The sequence below is a fragment of the Lolium perenne genome, chromosome 3 (genome assembly GCF_019359855.2).
Source record: "Lolium perenne isolate Kyuss_39 chromosome 3, Kyuss_2.0, whole genome shotgun sequence".
Classification (NCBI taxonomy): domain Eukaryota; kingdom Viridiplantae; phylum Streptophyta; class Magnoliopsida; order Poales; family Poaceae; genus Lolium; species Lolium perenne.
Window position 1 is genome coordinate 346,288,865 of NC_067246.2, and position 18,601 is coordinate 346,307,465.

An 18,601-nucleotide genomic window follows, 5' to 3' on the forward strand; every position below is an offset into this window, starting at 1 on the left:
TATTAATTAAGTAGGATACATATAGATCTTGTTTAAATCTTGTGTTTTGCCATGATGAGTGTTAGTATTCTTATGTGTTAAACCCTAAAACCCTAAAGTGATCAAGTGAAGATCACCAACCAAATAAAATAAAAGAGAAAGAAATTTAAATAAGAAAAACCTTAAACCCTAATCTTCTCCAAAAATCATTTGGATCTATTTTTGAGAAACCAAAATAAAATAGAAGACATATGGGGGCATTTAGCCCTAATAGGTAAATCTTGAACCCTACCTTTTTAATTATGCTAAATGGTGGTGAACCATTGTGAACCACACTAAACCCTAAACCTCATCCCTCTTTTCACCACCCTAGTTAAAATAGAATAAAAGGAAATCAAATAAGAAAAAGGCATATGTGCCTATGGCTATATTTATAAAACTTTACCCTAAGCTTTCTACTTTGCTTAGAGATTTGGAAAACCTTCACACACCTTATCCAAGGCTAATCAAACCTAATCCAAGTGGTTTCCAAAGAAAATAAAAAGAAACTAAAAATGCCATAGAGGCATATGAGAGTAAAATGCAAATTTGTGAATTTGAGAAGATTGACCCTAGGACTTGTTGTGAATGGTTGTATCACTTCCATATACCATTTCAACACTCAACAACACCAAAGGGGTCAAGTCAAGTCAAATTTAAAATGAAATGCAACATATGCATAGAGGCATATGTGGCACATAGCCATAATACCCAATTTTTGCCCTATGACTTAAAACCTTGACCAAATGATGGGAAACCATCTCTCAACCTATTATAACCCTAAATTGACCCTAACCCATGTACAAGTAAAGCAAGGTGAACCCTTTTCAAAAATAATAAAAATTGACACATCACCTCTTATGTGTTATGGCCATTTTTGCAAATCTTTGACCAAGACCTTTTGAAATGGATTCAATGGTTTGAAAATGTTTCTAAACCAATAAGAATCACATTAGGGTCAACCAAAGTCAAATTAAATGGAGAGAAATCACATAGTGAGAAATTCCCCAATTTCACTCACTTACACTTAGGCCAAAATTGCAAATCCTCATTTGAGGCCACCATTGCTTGACCTATGGTTTCTAAAACTCTTATATAACAAAAACAAACACTTTTGCATCAAAGGAACAAGAATCAAATCAAAGGAAAACTCAAAACCATCTCACATGTGATGATGGTCATTTGGGTAAATTTTAACATGATCCCCTCTTTAGCCCTCTGGTTTAATTCTTTCCTAAACCAAACTTGGTCAACTATGACCATTTCATCCAAGACCAAGTCAAGGTCAACAACTTTCATGTTGACCATCTCTGCAAATGTTGACCAGGTTGACCAGCAAGAAGGTGCCAAGTGGAGACTTTGAATTAATGTGAAGATCAACCCCATTTTGAAATCTCACAAAACTTCACCAAAATGACCACCACCACCACAAAACCCTTTCTCTATTTATATAAATGAAGTGCACCAAAAAGAATTTCAAATTTTGAAAAGAAGTTTCTTGCGGCCATTTAGTCGAACACCTTGCAGGCATCTTTTGTCAAATAAGAGACATGCTATTATCCTCTGGATTTTGAGCTAAACCCCTTTTGAATTGTGATCATCACACCCCTCTGCAACCCCTGCATCATTGCCATGTCCTTGCACCACCATTTTAAGTAGAGAAATTGAAAGAAAGTTTCACACCGAGTACCATGCCGGCCACCATGGCACTCGAGCAACCTGAGCCCCTACTCTCCCCTACACCATGTCCACTGCCTTCCCTGCATCACCCTAAACACGCTCGTACTACCCCTAAGCAAAGAGACGCACGCTAGAAGCCAACACGCACGCGCCCAGCACCTCGCCACGGCGTGCCAGACACGCGGTGACCGCGCCCCGACCCAACCCTGGACGCGCCAGTACACGCCCTCGCCTGGACTCGCTCGACCTCCTCTCCCTCTCTCACTTGGCACGCATGATCACCACTCCCTCAGCTACCTCCTAGACACCCTCCCTAGCTCGCGCACGCTCTCTCACCGTCGCCATGATCAACTCCCTGCCGCCACGGTACTGCACGGACGCCATCATCGCCAGCTCGCCTCAGACCCCCTTTAACCGTGCCGTCAAGCTCACTAGCACCCCTCGGATGCCTGCAACGCTACGCGCCCCCTAGATTGCCCCTTCGCGCCTTGGACAGCCATCGCCATGAGCGCACCTCCACAGCACACCACGGCCATCACCGCCCGCTATAAATAGCGCCTCTCAGCTCTCCCTCTCTTCACACAAGTTGCTCTCCTCTCTTCACTGAACCTTCTCCCCCATCCAATTCCACTCCACCTCGCCGGAGTAGCTCGAATTGCGAGCTCGGAGTCGCCGGAGCCCGCAGATCGCCACCACCAATTCACGCCGCCCCGAGCCTCGAAACTGCTACCAGTCGACGTCTCGTCGTCGACAACATCGCCTCACCCCTCTCCCTCGACCGCCGGCGACCTACAGCGCCCTCCGACCCCCTACCTCGCCGGCGTAGCAAGTCTCCTCCCCCGTCGGCAACGACGACGGTCGACCGTCGGATCAGCGTCTGATCGCACGGCTTAGGTAAGTGGATACCGATTCGGTGAAGTAACCCACTGACGCGTGGGACCCCATGTCAGGCGGCCCGCGGCGTGGTCAGCGCTAGCTGGGCCGGCCCAGTCCGTTATTTCCTGTGTAGCCCGTTTCGTTTTCCCGCGTGGCCCAGTATTTTCAAATTTGGTTTAATCCATTTAGTTCAAATCCAATACTGCTGCCCACTTCAAATTTGAATAGTTCAATTTCTACAAATCCAAATTTAGCAAATCAAAATGTTCTGGAAAGCTTATAAATTTCTCTAACCAACCCCACTGGATTCAAACTCATATCTTGTGTAGAATTTGAATAGCAAAAATAACAAAACAGAGACTTTTCAGTTTTCAAATAAATCTTAAAAATCAACCACTTTGAATTTTGAAGTGAATCCAATTGCAATAATTCACTTTTAACAAACCCTAATTTACTATGTAAAAAGATGATATGGGTTCTGTACATGATCATGGGCTAGAATCAAAATATTGGCTATGTAGTCAATACTAGCCCATCTAAACCTTATCCAAAATTTTAGAATTTAAATCAATGAGGTGTAGCACCTCATTTAAAGCATTCTCACAAGTAATATGAAGTAATGTGTTGACCTTTAAATGCTTAGGCTCATACTTGCTCACTTGTAGAATTTAAACCAACATAGTTTTTAAATTGCACTAGTTATTTAAATCACATGAGATGATGAATCTCAATTAAATCCCTGTTCTCAAATACTAAGTGTGAAGTGTTGACCTTGGTCAACATGGGATCATCCCTGGTTATTTGAGAATATTGAATCACCTCAATAGTAGTTTTTACTAAATTAGTTACATTTATGTGTTAAATCATATGAGAGGTATTCCTCTCATTTAAATCTTGTTCTCAAGTAATTCAACATGAGGTAGTGACCATGGTCTAATAATCTCATAATGAATTATTTGGTGGCATTAAATCACTACCATGTTAGTATTAAAATGCATGAGGTACGAAACCTCATTTAAATCATTTTCTCAAATGATAAGTATGAAGAGGTTGACTTTGGTCAACCTAGGTCATATATTATTCATAAGAGAAATTAACTCTTAAGAAGAATTCAATGAGAGGAAATTATTTCTCCAAACCAAAGATAAACCCTACTTTCAAATTTTCAATGAGAGGAAATTATTTTCCTATTGTTAAATAAAGAAACCCTAGTATAATTTGTGAATAAATGTAAGTAGTGATGCTAAGATTCATTGTGTGAGCCAATAAGGCTAATTAAGATTACTTAAGTGTTGTTTGGTGATTGTATCCTCGTATTCGTTTATAGACGCTAGTACCGGAGACTATCGAGAGGACGAGGTCTTCTACCAAGAGGAAGAGCAAGAAAACTTTGATCACATCACCAATCAAGGCAAGCTAACACTCTTGCAAGGTTCCCTTGTGCAAAGCTCTACTAGAGCAAGGCACCATTACATTTTACTTTATGAACCTATCCCAAGTTTTTACTTTACAAGCTTTACTTGATTTATCAAAGTTACTTTTTGGTTTATGATTTACTTGGTTGAATTATAGAGTAGTACAAGAGAATCACACCTAGCCTAGCAAGCTCCAAGATACTTAGCACCCCTCATGACTAGTTGCTAGTGCTCAATATTAAAAGTGACTACTCTAGTTGGGAACTTGTGATTTGAAATGACTTTGAAAACCTTGGAATGATGAGTCATTCTATTGAGAGATTTTGAAGGTGAATATGACTGGTGAATGACTTGGTGAATTTTATCAAAAAAACACTGATGGTTGGGTTCGGATGCGGTACCATTCCAATTTTACAAGTACCCCCACAATACCCAATATGGGTAAGGGCTTAACTAGAAATTTATGTGCTTTAGTATGGGTTCCCTCTGAACAAGCGTCATCGGGGTTAGGCCGAGGGCTGCCTCTACAACAAACACAACGATACGATATGACGTGAAATGAGGTGAATGTCCGGCCCAAGCCCTGTGCAGTTCCCGGGTTGACTGCGGTTTTCACCGGGAGGCCAAGCTCATGGGGAGAGGTGCCTATACTAGAGTATGTAAATGAAAGGTTAGGATTGGTAGTTCGCGTACTGCGTACGATAAATCAGGGCCAGTTACCCCTGACGAACTATTGCAATTGTTGTGGCACAAGTGTACAACCTCTGCAGAGTTAAACCTATTCGAATAGCCGTGTCCGCGGTTATGGACAGTTGGAAAGGCCATACTGTTCCGTCATCAGAACTTTTCTAAAAATATGAATGGTGACTTGTGATTTGAATTGAAAGGTGACTGTGACTTTGAATCACAACTGAGTTGTGGGAATGACACTAATGTTCCCACTTGAGTTAGTTAAATGAAGAGGCTTTGATTTTTAAAGTGCTTATGAAATAAAACTGGCTTTATGCAAATGAAACTAGAGCTTAGAACCCCCTTACTATAGTTGATAGTGTTTACCTTAGTATTAGTTTGCGAGTACTTTAAAGTACTCATGGCTGTGTCCCTGGCTATTCAAATGGCCAGACTATGAAGACGAGTACCAGAACCCGGAAGAAGGACAGCAGGACGTCTACGACAACTAGGATCACTCCTGACGTCAACAGTTGCCTGTGGAATAGATGGACTACTACTACGCTACTTTCGCTTCCGCTATGTGTTATGTAATGAATAAATAGAACTTCTATTATTGTAATGAGACTGGATCATGTGATCCTTTATTTGTAAGACGATTATGGTATGTAATGAATGATGTGTTGTGATATCAATCTATTATGTCTCGCAAAAACAATATTCCTGGGATTGCGAGGAATGGCATAATAGGCATCTGGACTTAAAAATCCGGGTGTTGACACAAGATGCCTAGGAGCACGTGCAAGAGCTGGCTATTGCATAGTAGCCCACCTCCCTTCTCTCTCCTCTTCTCTCTCCTCCAACTCATCTAAAATATATTATTTAATGTCTTATAGTCAGCTGACTGGACTCTATTGTACTTGCTCTTACCATAACATCACACACCCCAAGACAAAATGAGTCTACAACATAATAAATGACACAATGCATGACACCACATATAAGTTACTACCCACTATGAAGGTATAGCATAGACTAGTAACATGACATATGTTACTAGTCTAAGATAAAGTACAATAAGTTCTAGTCAGCTGGCATAAGGATTAAAATAGTATATTATTGCTTAGTTGGAGGAGAGAGAGTAGGAGAGAGAAGGAGAGTGAGCTCTTATGCAAGAGCCAGCTCTAGCACGTGCTCCTAAGCACTTTGTGAGAGTGAAATGTGGGCCATACATTGATAAAGTACTACATTTTTATAGCTCACTATTTTATATGTTGGCTCTAAGTAAGCTATAGATGACATGACACTTGACTTATAGCCAGCAGCTGGCTACACTATTAGAATTGCTCTAAATTCCCCACTATGACCAGCCTAAGGAAAACTCAGCAGGAAGAGTGGAGGAGACGAGCACGATATACAGACAGGCATATGCGTGCAGCAACACTGTGGTGTGTAACTGAACCTATATATGAGCGCGCACGTTACAGATCTGCTGCCGCCCATGATGTGGCAGCATCGAATCTCTACATAGACGTGTACAGACCCCTCGTGGAGACGTGGACGCCATCTCAGCATCGTCATTAAACTAGCAAATTGATGTAAATCTTTTCTTTCTAAATAGCTGATCCCATTTTGTTGGCTTCTGGTAAGTCCACGTCACCCCTTTTATCTTAACCCCTGCGGTGGTGAATCCCGAAGAGCGTCCTCGCCCCTGGGCCCTGGCTTCTGCGCCTGCCGCCTTCGATCGCTGGTCGCTCTCTCCATCTACAACATTTCTTTATGGGCTGCTCCTTCGTGGCCTGTCCATAAATAATTGGGCTGGACGAGACCATACATGGCCTGGACGAGTCCCCACTGCATTCGCTTGCTCTTTCTCGAGTCCTTTTCCTCCTGGTCCGTTCGTGTTCCCTGATGGTGTTCAGCGCCACCGCCGCGACGTACGACTTCATGGTACAAATTCTTCTGCTGCGACCTATGCCCTCCTCTCCACAAATGCTTGTGAAACCGTCCTATGATGCCTAGCATTCATCAGCCATGATTGCCCTACAAATACACTAGAAACTTCTAGGTGGAACTAACCAGGCGCCTCCTTCATGTATAAAAAGCTCACCGTATTGCCCTGGGTATCCGTGTGACCGTGTTCATATCTGGCACTGGTCTTCACTTTGGTAGTTGTACGCTCCAAATTTTGCTTCTCTCTTTCTTTTTATCCCCCACTCATGTTTATTAATCTGTTAGATTATTGCTCTTCCGCTCTAAAGCTGGTCGATGTTTTGCCTCCCCTGATTTTGCCGGATTTTCGTTGGATTTTACGTGCTACTCACTCCAGGCCTACAGATGTTTCTACGAAGGTTTCCTGTTCATTGTCAGGTTGTCCTCCAGAGGCCAAATAGGCGCAGATGGCTAGGAAGGTTTCCTGTTCATTTTCAGATTGATTGGATCATCATTTTTATTCAAGCGTTCACGACTGATGGGAATAAAATCTGCTTGCAGCTTGCTGGCATTTGGGCGAGTGCGTGCATCATCTTAATGCTAGGATTGAGGTTGCAGATGGAAGATCATTGCATGGGGTTCACATTAACTAATTTGAAGTTGCGTGAGTGTGCATGTCATTCTTTTTGCTGGTAAACAAACTAGCTAGCCATGCTACCATATTGTGTATGTGATGTACTGTTCTTTGTTTTTTTGTTATACTATGTGGTCATAAAGCATTTTAAGTACTGAATATCTTCATATGTATTAGCAGCGCCTGAAGCTATTGAAGGCTTCAGATCATTTTGTTAGTTGTTTAGCACATGAGGAGATATACGTGTTAAGTAAGTTTGTATTAAGCATGTAGTATGTCACACATCACTTGATGAGTTATGTTTATCATCGTATCTTGACTGGTATACTCTATCTTGCGTAGTGATTAAAAGGTACCAATCTTTAGACAGTGTGTTGTATAAAACAATATGACATTTTAATATTTTAATTGTTCATATTGCAGTTTAACACTGTATATCAATCCGTGTGAGTGAAATATCTTCAACGATATGTTGTGTGGTCCTGTCGTCTACGTATCTATATCTTGCTGAATTCATATGGGTCTACAACATTCTATTTTAGCACCGATGATTTTATAGTTCACTCAGCGATACATAGCTTTATATGAACGCCGAATATTTACATATGACAAACTGATCTACTACTGCAGATTTCAGAAATTGTTGTTTATACGTTACAACTATGCATTTTTTTCACTTGTACTACCTGTTGTATGTATGCATCTTTATTTTTGACGGGCAGCTTCTAATCAATATGAACTTTTTTTGTGCATATTTTGTATTGAAAATATAAGAAGTAATGTGTTAACTGTTTATTGTGAACCTTCCTTCTCCGTATATCTACTATACTAAAGGTGAACCACTTTGATTTTTTACAGAATTTTGAGCGCACCGTGAATTAACCTCGATCGTGGCAACTTGTGTGCTTCTGGTTCTTTCATTTACATTGCCTTTTTTCGTGTACAGTTTGGTGCTGCCTAGCAGTTTAGAGTAAGACTGATAGGGTTGCTGTGGTTTGTACCTGGTGTGGCCATAGCTTCAAGCTGTACTGGGCAGCGTGGGTCTGGTAGAACCGCTTTGACAATAGTTTTGTCTTGCACGCTTCCTCGGCCTCCCCGTATGGACTCCTCTCTATCCGACCCTCTCCCAGTCCAAGCAAAGCGTCCGGCCGGAGAAGAGGTTTGCGGCGGAGAAAGTGGGAGCCCACGACGGCAGGGAAACCCTTTGAGGCGCGGCGACGGTGGGCGACGCGTCTCAGCTCCGCGGCGTCCGACGCGTCTTCGCTCTATGGCGGGCGGCGCGATTATTTCTGCACGTGGAGGTGGAGCGACAGTTGCAGTGGTGGCCGGCGTGTCCGGACTCCACGGCAAGAGGCAGCGGCGGATGGTGTTGTGTCGGCGAGGAGGTGTGGCGCGGGGTTGACGGCCGCGGCGGAGTGGACGAGATGACCCTGTGCTCACCGGTAATGCAGACGGTGGGAAGATCCATAGTAGTGGCGGCGGTGCTTCGACGTATTGACCCAGGGAGAGGAGGGATCGCTGCTGCTGCTAGCTGTTTGGCCGCTTGCACCCGCTACCTCTGGCTTTGGATGCTTGGGGTTGGTGGGGTTGGGGCCTGAGCATCCTACTAGATCGGTCGCCGCTCGCCAGATCGAGTTCCTCCGGCAGTCTGGCTGCTACCTCCGCCGCTCAGTCACCGGCGGCAGGTCGTCATCTGCCCTAAACTGAATCGGGAACATGATCGGTGGCCGCTCGCCATGATGCGTCCAATACGCGCAGAGGAGCAGTGGACTAAACACCTAAACGACTGCCGACAAACTGAATCGGGAACAAATCAACTGCTCTCATCTCGACTGGGCAGGTGTGGCCTTTTTCTATCCCCACGAAGGTTTGTCATGCCCTATTTTTTTCCTCTCCCTTCACATCTAGATCTTCCTAGCTAGACCAGTTCTGATTTGAGAGTGGGGAGGAATGGGAGCAGGCGGCTAGGGAGAGGGAGGATGGCAATGTAAGGGAGGACGTCGCTGGCAATACGACGCATCTCCCGGCAAAGCTTTCGTTGGGAGAACCACGACCCCTACATCCTTCACTGATTCTGCATTTGACTCTCAGGCAACGACAACCTACAACATCAAGGTGAGCCCTCCGCTCTGTGGTTTTTTCTTCAGATTCTGCAGCAGCAAATGATTGTCCACAAAGCTATTCTTAATTTGTACATCCCTTGGATTAATAACTCAAGCTACTGATGCTAACATTAACACACGGTGCATAATTTGCTCACTTCAATACATGCTTTGTTGATTTTATTTTTATTTTAATTTTGGTAGTCTGAAGGTCACCACATAGGGAAGATAGACATAGATTTTTGGTATTTTTTCTTTGATTGTACATTTTAGGCGTTGTTGCTTTGTTATGGATACTGAAAAGTTATTATTCTTGTGTGGCGAAGTAAACATTTTAAAATCAGAATGCACCTTGCATCAGATGTAATCATCAACACAAGCAGTTATCTTTATCTGGGTACTGCTTTGCAGATGTTGAGGTGCGACCTCAAAATCTTGGATTTTATGGTATGAGATACTTGCGCCGGTGGCAACAACGACTAGATAGGTGCACTAGGTTTCTGTTGTTGTCCATGGCGTGCTACAGGTGTGCTCCGATTATCCCCCTCCCTCACTTGGTTACTTGATGTAGTTTTTCTTCTGAAGGTTGGTCAGTGTCTGCTCTTATAATTTTGGGTTTTACATGGGCTGTAGCGTTTATGGAAATTTTAGTCACGTAGCTAAAAGAAAATGCTGAACTTTGCATTTTCCATGTATGCTAATTTCCTTTTCTTTGTTGAAGTATACAATTAATATTCTTGCACCTATATTTTTTAGGGCTTTTTTCTCTTGAGGATTCAGGCTTCAGTTCCATGTGTGGTGGAGCCACGGGGCTGGTTGAGGCGATCTTCAGATACCTCTATTTTTTCCTGCCTCTGATGGTGTAGTGCTCCTATTCTTGATAATATATTTTCCCTTGTCGAAGTGAAGCAGTGCAAGACAATGACAGGCTGCACCAGGAGGGATTGCACCACAGGGCAATGGTTCAACAACAGGCGGCAGGGAATGCCAACTGCTAAGTAATCGTTAAACTTCCTTCAGGGAATGCCTCTATTTATAGAAGAAAGTGAACCCACCTTTCCTTCTATGTTAATAGTATTTACTATCCTTTATTCGGCAAGCTGCGTAGGAGAAAGTCAGGAGGTTTTGATGTTGGCACGGTCACGGAAATCAAGCAATTTTAATTTTTTTTTTTGCATTGTTTTGATTCACGTATATTTTTCTAATAGGTAGTAGGTGATAATATTTATTCTACGGATAGAGTTACTGATCATTTGCCACCTGATCTTAGTTATGTTTCTGGATGTCAATATCTTTGAGCACACAAAATCTTATGTAGGATATGTACAGATGAGTGTTAATTACGTGAGAAATAAATACTTATTTGCAAGTCCTCCCGTCCCCAGATGTTTCTGGATCCCTTTACACAGACGATGCAATTATAGTGGCTACTAAGGTATTGATTAATTATGATGATGCCTTTTCGTCAACACCTATCAAATACTTCAGTATCAGTTTTCATGTTATTTCGTATCTTTGGATTAAAAATGCAGGGCATTATCATTTGCTAGGGAAAGATGTCAGGCTATACTAATAACGTCTGATGCTTGTTTTGCATTGGCTGATAAGTGATAACATCCATCGCATAGTTACTCCTCAGCGAAATTAATTTTTTCTCTCTTACTTGCATCTTGCTAAGTATGAGTTCAAATTGACATCTACTGAAGCAATATGTTAATTGTTGACTGTTACGTGGTTGGTCAGTTGTTTTTAGAAAACTGTCAATGCATGAAATACTGTTAGAATTTTTTTCTGGGGTAAGAACTTCATTTACGACTCACTGGATATTCTCTCACCAGTAACCCAATTTTGTTAATAGAACAAATATTCATATTGTTAAGTGATTTTCTTAGGTTTGGTGGTTTATTCCATCTCTTATTTGATTCAAAGGAACAATTTCTGGCATTTTGCATTGCGAGGCTACACAGACACATGTAGCTTGCATGATAATAAGAGTCCGAAACTTTTTTCATTTCCATAAAATGAAATGCCTTTATAATTCAGTTAAACAGGAAACCAAAAATTCTTATTGCCACAAAATGAATTGCCCTATTAACATGATTAATCGGGGCATTTTTTGGTTAAGTGCATCTCTTACCGACTGATCGCATTTCCTCATTCCATGTTTCAATCATTATTTTGCAGGTCCATAAATGGAAAGAAGGATTAGCATCTTTTATGCGCCAAAATATAGATGGCATGATTATGTCATTGTTGCCATCAATTAGTGCTTGCCAAAAAAAATTGAGCAATGAGAATCTTTCTGGTTTGGTTTGTTCGCATGCTGTGTATTGGAATTAAATTCTTACATGTTTACCATTTTCTGTCCTGCTGATGAAGCTTTTGGAACTCTCAGGTCTATGTTTGGTTAATTTGCTCAGAAACGGTTTGGTTCTCCAAGATGATTGTTGATTTCCCTACTCTATGCTGTATATCTGCAACTTTTTTTGTTATCAAAAGGAAAACTACCTTGGCTTTTGATGTACTCCCTCTGATGCCATTTAATCGACGCTAGATGTACCTAAAATACACTGTTTTACTCGTACTCCTGCGTCGATTATTAACGACTGGAGGGAGTACATAATTAATCACCTAATCTGTATGATCTTCCAATGACCTTCCGGGGCCTTTTTATTATGTAGTTCTTGTTAAGTAGAAGTTGTATCTATGTACTAAACCCTGTATCAATGCATAAGTGTGCTCAGTTAAGTATTTTTTCCTGCAGTCTTGATAAATTCTTACGCAAAACCACTTTTTAGCAGGGCTCCTTATAAAGGGAGACAAGCTCAGCACCTGACAGTAAGAAAAGATGTAACACCGGACCAGCTACTGCACCATTAAAGAAGGTGCACTTCTAGATCTATTCCATACTTGCAAAGTTAAACTTAAGGATCAGTTCCATGCTTGCATATTAGTGTTTCAGTGAAGTTGCTAAATGACGATGCATTTCTGCTACATTTTTCTCATGATTACCACTGTATTAGTTCAATTTATTCACTGTTGTTTCCCTTTCCTTTAATTTGTATTATGGCTTATGGCCGTGACCACTTCCTTGAAAAGAAGTTCATGTTCTCTTTGTTTTCAGTTCCTACTCTGTATCATAATTCTGAACTGTTTGGCCAGCATACCGAAGAAAAGATTTAGACGTTACACCTTTCTTTGTGTGCCTTCTATTTTTTATTTTCTTCATCACGACAGTTTAAATATGTGTCTAATTATGCAGAAGAGTTCTAATATGTGTCTAATTATGCCTACTTATTTGGTGCATTTTCTCCATGTTGTACTAAGATCTATCTACTGTGTGATTTCTGATGTCATCTAATCAAGTGCTAATTCATTTGTTGCCAGGATATATTCTTTTCCCTAACAATTTCTTAGGTATTGTGCTATGCCATCACACTCCACATCCTGAAGAAAGCAACAGGCTGCCAGAGGCAGGCGCTGAGGAAGAAGAGAAAAAACAGTCAACACTGACAATTTTGATGACGAACCGGAGCCATTGGTCCCCTCCAACGATGGTGCATGCCCTCCCCACGCAACATATAACGATCAACAATCCTCTGCGTAGTGATAACAATAATGACTCCGATCACCGGTGCACCAGGCAACAAGCTCCTATCCTCTGTACTTCAGTATCTTCTTTAGACAGGAGTACCAAAAATGTATCCAGTACTAAACTGACGTTGTCTAACTTCTGTTGTATACAATTTAGACCATACCATTATCACACTAACTATGCAAGACAAACCCACAAATTATTTAATCATCACATATACCTATATCCTCTGCTTTTTTGCATACATATATTCCTAATCTCCAAATGATACTTTTTAACAGTTCAACTACTAGACTTTGATATCATGGCACGGGCGCGGCGTGCCGCCGTGCCTAATTTTGCTAGTACACTAATGTCAAAATTGAGTCAAGTCGTTTTAAACATTTTTGAAAGGTTCTTTAGAGAAGTTCATCGCTATTTATCTGTTATTATTCTTTTTTTTGGGAATGATTCACTTTATATCTACAACAACGTTTAAAACATATCTTGGTGATTTCCTTACTTTCCTTTGAGGAAATGTTTTCCTATTTTATTTGCACATAAATTCTCAAATTATTTAAACTTATTTACCGCGGCAACGCGCGGGGTATCATCTAGTTTATACAATTACACTGTACTGTGTAGGCACATTATGCAGTAGTACAGAGAGAGAGAGAGAGAGAGAGCGAGCGACCGGAAGGAAACAAAATTTCTTGTACCACTGTAAATAACTTACAGCTCAGGAATCCGTGAGATGTAGATCGTCCAATAACGGGCTGATTCCGACATACATGGTGTGCTTGCACTCCTGGGCCTGGAGTGCAGGCAGGTTCGATGTGCGTTAACAAATGTATTAGGTACGATTCTATTTTGTCGCCTGATGTGCTGCAGTCTCTGCTGGTATTGTCTGGTAGGTGAAGACGTGAAGTAGTACACTGACTGAACTGACCCTAAAAACTAGAGAAATTTGCACACAAATATACTCCCTACCTCACATGAAAGTTGCCAGAGATCTATCAAAATTTGGATGTATCTATCTAATTTTAACTAGTCTCAGACAACCTTTATGAGATAAAGGAAGTAGTAGATAAAAGATCAGCAATATACGAGAGACAATGCTCGTGAGGGGCTGTAAAACCCATATCGAGATCTGTCTCTCTTGCCGGACACATCCTTGGTTCGTTACTTTTTCGGTGATCTTAGGATATTGAAACCGTGATGGATCAGTTCTCTTGTTTGTGTGAGGGTTTTTGTTTTTTATTTATGTTATGTTTTTATTGTTTGCTTCGAGATGGGAGGCGGCAGCTACATCTAGAAATCGGGATAAGATTCTCCCCGTCCTATCCTCGCTGGTGCGTTTAGCAACGGCGGAGGATAAATGGAGATGTGTGTCCCACAGATCTTCCGGGATCCAGTCGGTTTTCGTGTTCGTTGCTATGATTTCATGTATTTCTCTTTCGATGTATGGGTCTCATATTTGACCATGGTTGCCGCTCTGATGCGCTCTTCTTTAGGTAATTAGCACAAGCCCGATTTCGCTGATGGAGAGGCACGATGGTGACGCGCCTTCTACTCTTGCTAGTGTCTGTATTTGTTGCTATGCGGTCTAAAGATGGCTTGTGCTTCCGTAGATCCCCAAGCTTTAAAACAGAGTAAACCTCTGTAAGGCTATCGTGGTAGCCAGCATACTCCTAATCCTGAACAGGTATCATTTAGTCTCAGCTTTTCTTGTGTTTCACCTAAGAAAACATTTCAGCCTTGAAGATCTATGGGAGCATTATCCTTTATAGTTTTAACCATCAATTTTTTTTTTATCCTGCTACCTCTCTTCATAAAGGGATGTTAAAACTTTATCTAAATTTGAATGTATCTAGACACCTTTTAGTGTATCGATACATTTAAATTTAAATAAATCTTCAATATCCTTTTTTGAATGTAGGGAGTACTATTATCTAAATGATTATCGATCGAAAAAAAAACGATAGAGAAACTTCGGCTCTAGCCAGTCTGAGATGTGCATGGCAGTATGGCACACGGACATGTGTGCCACGTATGACACTAGGAAGCAGAGTAGCTAGTCTCATCAGTTTTGGCCCCTCCTTTGCTTCCAAAGTTCCAAGTTTAAAAGCGGCGGCCCTTCCGCGGTGGGCACACACAAGTAGAGGAGAATCATCATCGCGAGCACCGATCGCTCGGTAGAACACCTCGCCACCAACCAGACCCAGAGCTCCCAAACTGATCGACAATCCATGGCGTCTATGCTCCTCAAGGGCGTGCACAAGAGGCTGGGCCTGCCCACCATCAACATCTCCTGCTCCTCTGCCGACGCCACCTCCGTCGTCGCCAGCACCGGCCCCGGCAGCGGCAGCAGCCGGTTCATCGACAGGCACTCCCCGCGCCTCCGCGACCCCCACCGCACCTCCACCTCCTCCAAACCGCCAAGGCCGAGCTTCAGCAACAACGGCGACGCCAAAGACTCCTCCGCATCCTCGCCGAACTCGAGCCAGCAGCACGGGCACGACAGCAAGAAGAAAAAGAAGAGCAGTACTGCATCGGCGGCAGGTGCTGCTAATGGTGGTAGAAGGTCTTCGGAGAAGAGACTGGTCAGCCCCGCGACGTCTTCCAGGTTCCTCCTCAACTCCTCCAGGATGCAGTCCGACGACCTCGGCGTCGACATGCTCGCGCTTCCGCCGCCGCCGCCACCTCCTCCGTCCTTTATCGACGTTTTCCCCGGTAAGAACGCGCCCTTGCCGGCCTGGCCCGTGCACTTCCCCGAGGAGAAAGAGAAACCACCGGTGGCGCACGTAGCAGAGTCCAGCTCGTCAGGATCTTCCTCTGCTTCGTCGTCGTCAGAGATCATGGCTGCGCCGGTGGACAGAGACGGCCATGACCAGGAAGAGGTGATGAAGAGGTCGTCCTCCACGAGACGGACACAGGCAGGACAGGTAATTTTTTTATTACCATATAGTACTCCTATATATGAACTGATGAAATCTCTACATATATGGTGACTGAACCAAACTGATCTGCGATCTGCTGCAGGTGGTTGTTCTGCGGGTGTCGCTGCACTGCAAGGGCTGCGCCGGCAAGGTGAAGAAGCACATCGCCAAGATGGAGGGTGTCACCTCCTTCGACATCGACATCGCCAGCAAGAAGGTCACGGTGGTCGGCGACGTCACGCCGCTCGGCGTCCTCAACAGCGTCTCCAAGGTCAAGCCCGCGCAGTTCTGGCCCAGCTCCACGCCACTCACAACCTTCCCCCCGCGCGCCTCCGCATCCTTCTGAATAATGTAATTTCTGTAGAATGATGGTCACATCAGAATTAAGAGTAGTAGCTAGTCGTCAGCGTCTATGGTCGACGGATCTGAAAAATCACACATAATTTAGTGTTACCAGTTCAGGCGAGTATATATTTTTAGTACTGCAGTTCACGTTGAGGAGATCGATGGATGCTGCCTGCCGCCCACGTACGTGCTGCAGTCTGCAGCAAACTCTTTATCTTTTTTTTCCTTGAAAGAAATGCAGCTGCAGCTGCAGCTCCTACTGTGCCCACCCATTTCGATCCGTATTTTTTTTTTCGAAATGGGGAGTTGGACCTCGGCTTCTGCATCATGATAATACACATGGCATTTTATTAAAAAGTTACAAGTACATAGTTCAAAACAAATCATGCATCGTCCAGAATTGATACAAGAATCAACCAGCGAAAAACAGAAAACAATGTATGACTACACATCAACGTAGCCACCTATTGTACCGTCAGCCAGCCTGGCATAAGATATCGTGAGCGACCATCTGAAGCCGTGTGCATTCAGGAGCTATTTCGATCTGTGCTTGTGTTCTGAAATGAAATCCCGCCTTCTGTTTAATTTGTTTTCTAAGTTTTCGTAGCACTCATAAACAAGTCATTCACTCACGCAGAATTCAAAGAAATATCTAAGGATTGCAACGAAAAAAGAAAGAAAAGTAAGAAAAGGTGGGTGGAAAACAAAGGGGAGAATCGAACATATCCTGGTGTCTGTTTGTCATTGTTTAGTGGAGAGTTGTAGTAGTACAACTATATTTTGATTCTGTTCCGATGGACAATATCGGTCATAGAGACGACTATACCCACATTTTGGATTAGTATTCTCTCATCACTAGCAGCAGTGCAAAAGCCAAGGCATCGATTCCTCCAGACTGAACCAAATCATCAGCCATGTACATCGACAGCACTACTGTATGAAAGCGGTCAAATTCTACGACAAAACACAAGTAAACAAACGAATTGGCGGCAAGCTTGGACTTCAACATTACTCTGGTCTCTACAAAAACTACTTCTTTCCCTTTCACAGAATGCTAGCAAATCTGGTTTTAAGTGGACGTGTCATGATTGATACGATAAGACCGGTCGGGAAAATCAAGGACGCGCGGGATGTGCAAAGGCGGGCAGATCGATCTAAAAGAATTGTATTGTATGTACGCACCGGCCGTCTTTTGCTCTAACGTACTACCTTGTTGTCAAAGCGATTGATACACAATACTTAACAACACAGACCACTGAGAAAGCTAAATCGATCGATCGGCAGCACGTACGTACTTGCGTGGTACCTTCCAGGGGTTGGCTGCTTGGCTAGAAACATAGGAAAAGACAACGCTAAATAACAAGCTTCTAGCTAACCGCCGACCTAGCTTGTTATTAACCGTCGTTTAGTCCAAAAAATAGTGCATTATTTGACTAGCTCTGCAAACATAGTGGTCCATGGTTGGAGAGGTGAGGCTAGTTAATTAGTAAAAAAAAAGAATGTTTGGCTTTAAGGGGAAGAAACTCAAAGCGCTGTGATTTTACTAGAAGTGATTGTGTCTACAACACCAAATTGCGAGTGCGGAGACTCGAACCTGGGTGGGCACGGATGCATCAGCCCATCCCAACCACTCTGAGGCTAGTTAATTAGTAGACCTCAGAGTGAACGAGCGGTACTGCTACTGCAGGTATCAAGGACTCCGAGGAACAGTGCACCTGATTTTAGTTATATTTATGTGCCATTTGAACGATGATCTTCCATGATTTCAGATATTTTGATATTGATAAAATATAGATATAAAGTTTTACAGATGTAACAAGCTAAACAAACACAAACAACTCATTGGATCGATACCTATATGACATGTGGATGACTTATTGAGTCCGCACGATTGACATCCCTTGGGTGGATCTAGGAAGGAGCCCACAAAACCCATAATAAAGTAGAGAGCCTGAAAGCACCCGAAGCCCAGGAACCACGAAAAGAGCAAGTTATGGTCCGCCAAGTAGCCGACATTTGCATAAGCACATCTTTGTATTTGTAACCGACTTGGATTGGACTCTCACATATAAAGGTTGGGAGGAGCCACCAGAGAAGACATGAGATCAACTCATAGCACAATCGTTGTAACCCTAGATTGATTCTAGTAATCCGACGACTTTGAGTTTTCTAGCAGTAACATTGGACTTCCTTATTTGTCTCATAAGCCGACGAAAACACCAGCGCACCTCTTTTCCTAAAACATAAGTCCATAACGATGGACATTGCCGATGCCATCCCTCGTCAATTGGCGTCGTCCGTGGGAAATCTTGGCGCTGGAGTCAGGAATTCAACGGCTCCTTCTTCACCAAGCAACAACTCAACGATCACCGGTGGCCAGATCTGTTTTGGATACTTCGATTTTCTTCATGGTGACT

The 18,601-nt window shown here is 42.8% G+C and overlaps 1 protein-coding gene and 1 long non-coding RNA gene across 2 annotated transcripts; both read left to right on the forward strand.

The window, feature by feature from the left end:
- The first annotated feature begins 8,351 nt into the window (after positions 1-8,351).
- On the forward strand, positions 8,352-9,853 carry LOC127338995 (uncharacterized). The gene is made up of 3 exons (XR_007874573.2): positions 8,352-9,091; positions 9,185-9,339; positions 9,738-9,853. It is a non-coding gene; the product is annotated as an uncharacterized lncRNA (long non-coding RNA).
- Positions 9,854-15,040: 5,187 nt separating this feature from the next.
- On the forward strand, positions 15,041-16,318 carry LOC127346130 (uncharacterized). Its single transcript, XM_051372668.2, has 2 exons — positions 15,041-15,845; positions 15,943-16,318. The coding sequence occupies exons 1-2, from the start codon at positions 15,150-15,152 to the stop codon at positions 16,183-16,185; spliced, it is 939 nt and encodes a 312-aa protein (XP_051228628.1). The 5' UTR covers positions 15,041-15,149; the 3' UTR covers positions 16,186-16,318.
- Positions 16,319-18,601: the final 2,283 nt, after the last annotated feature.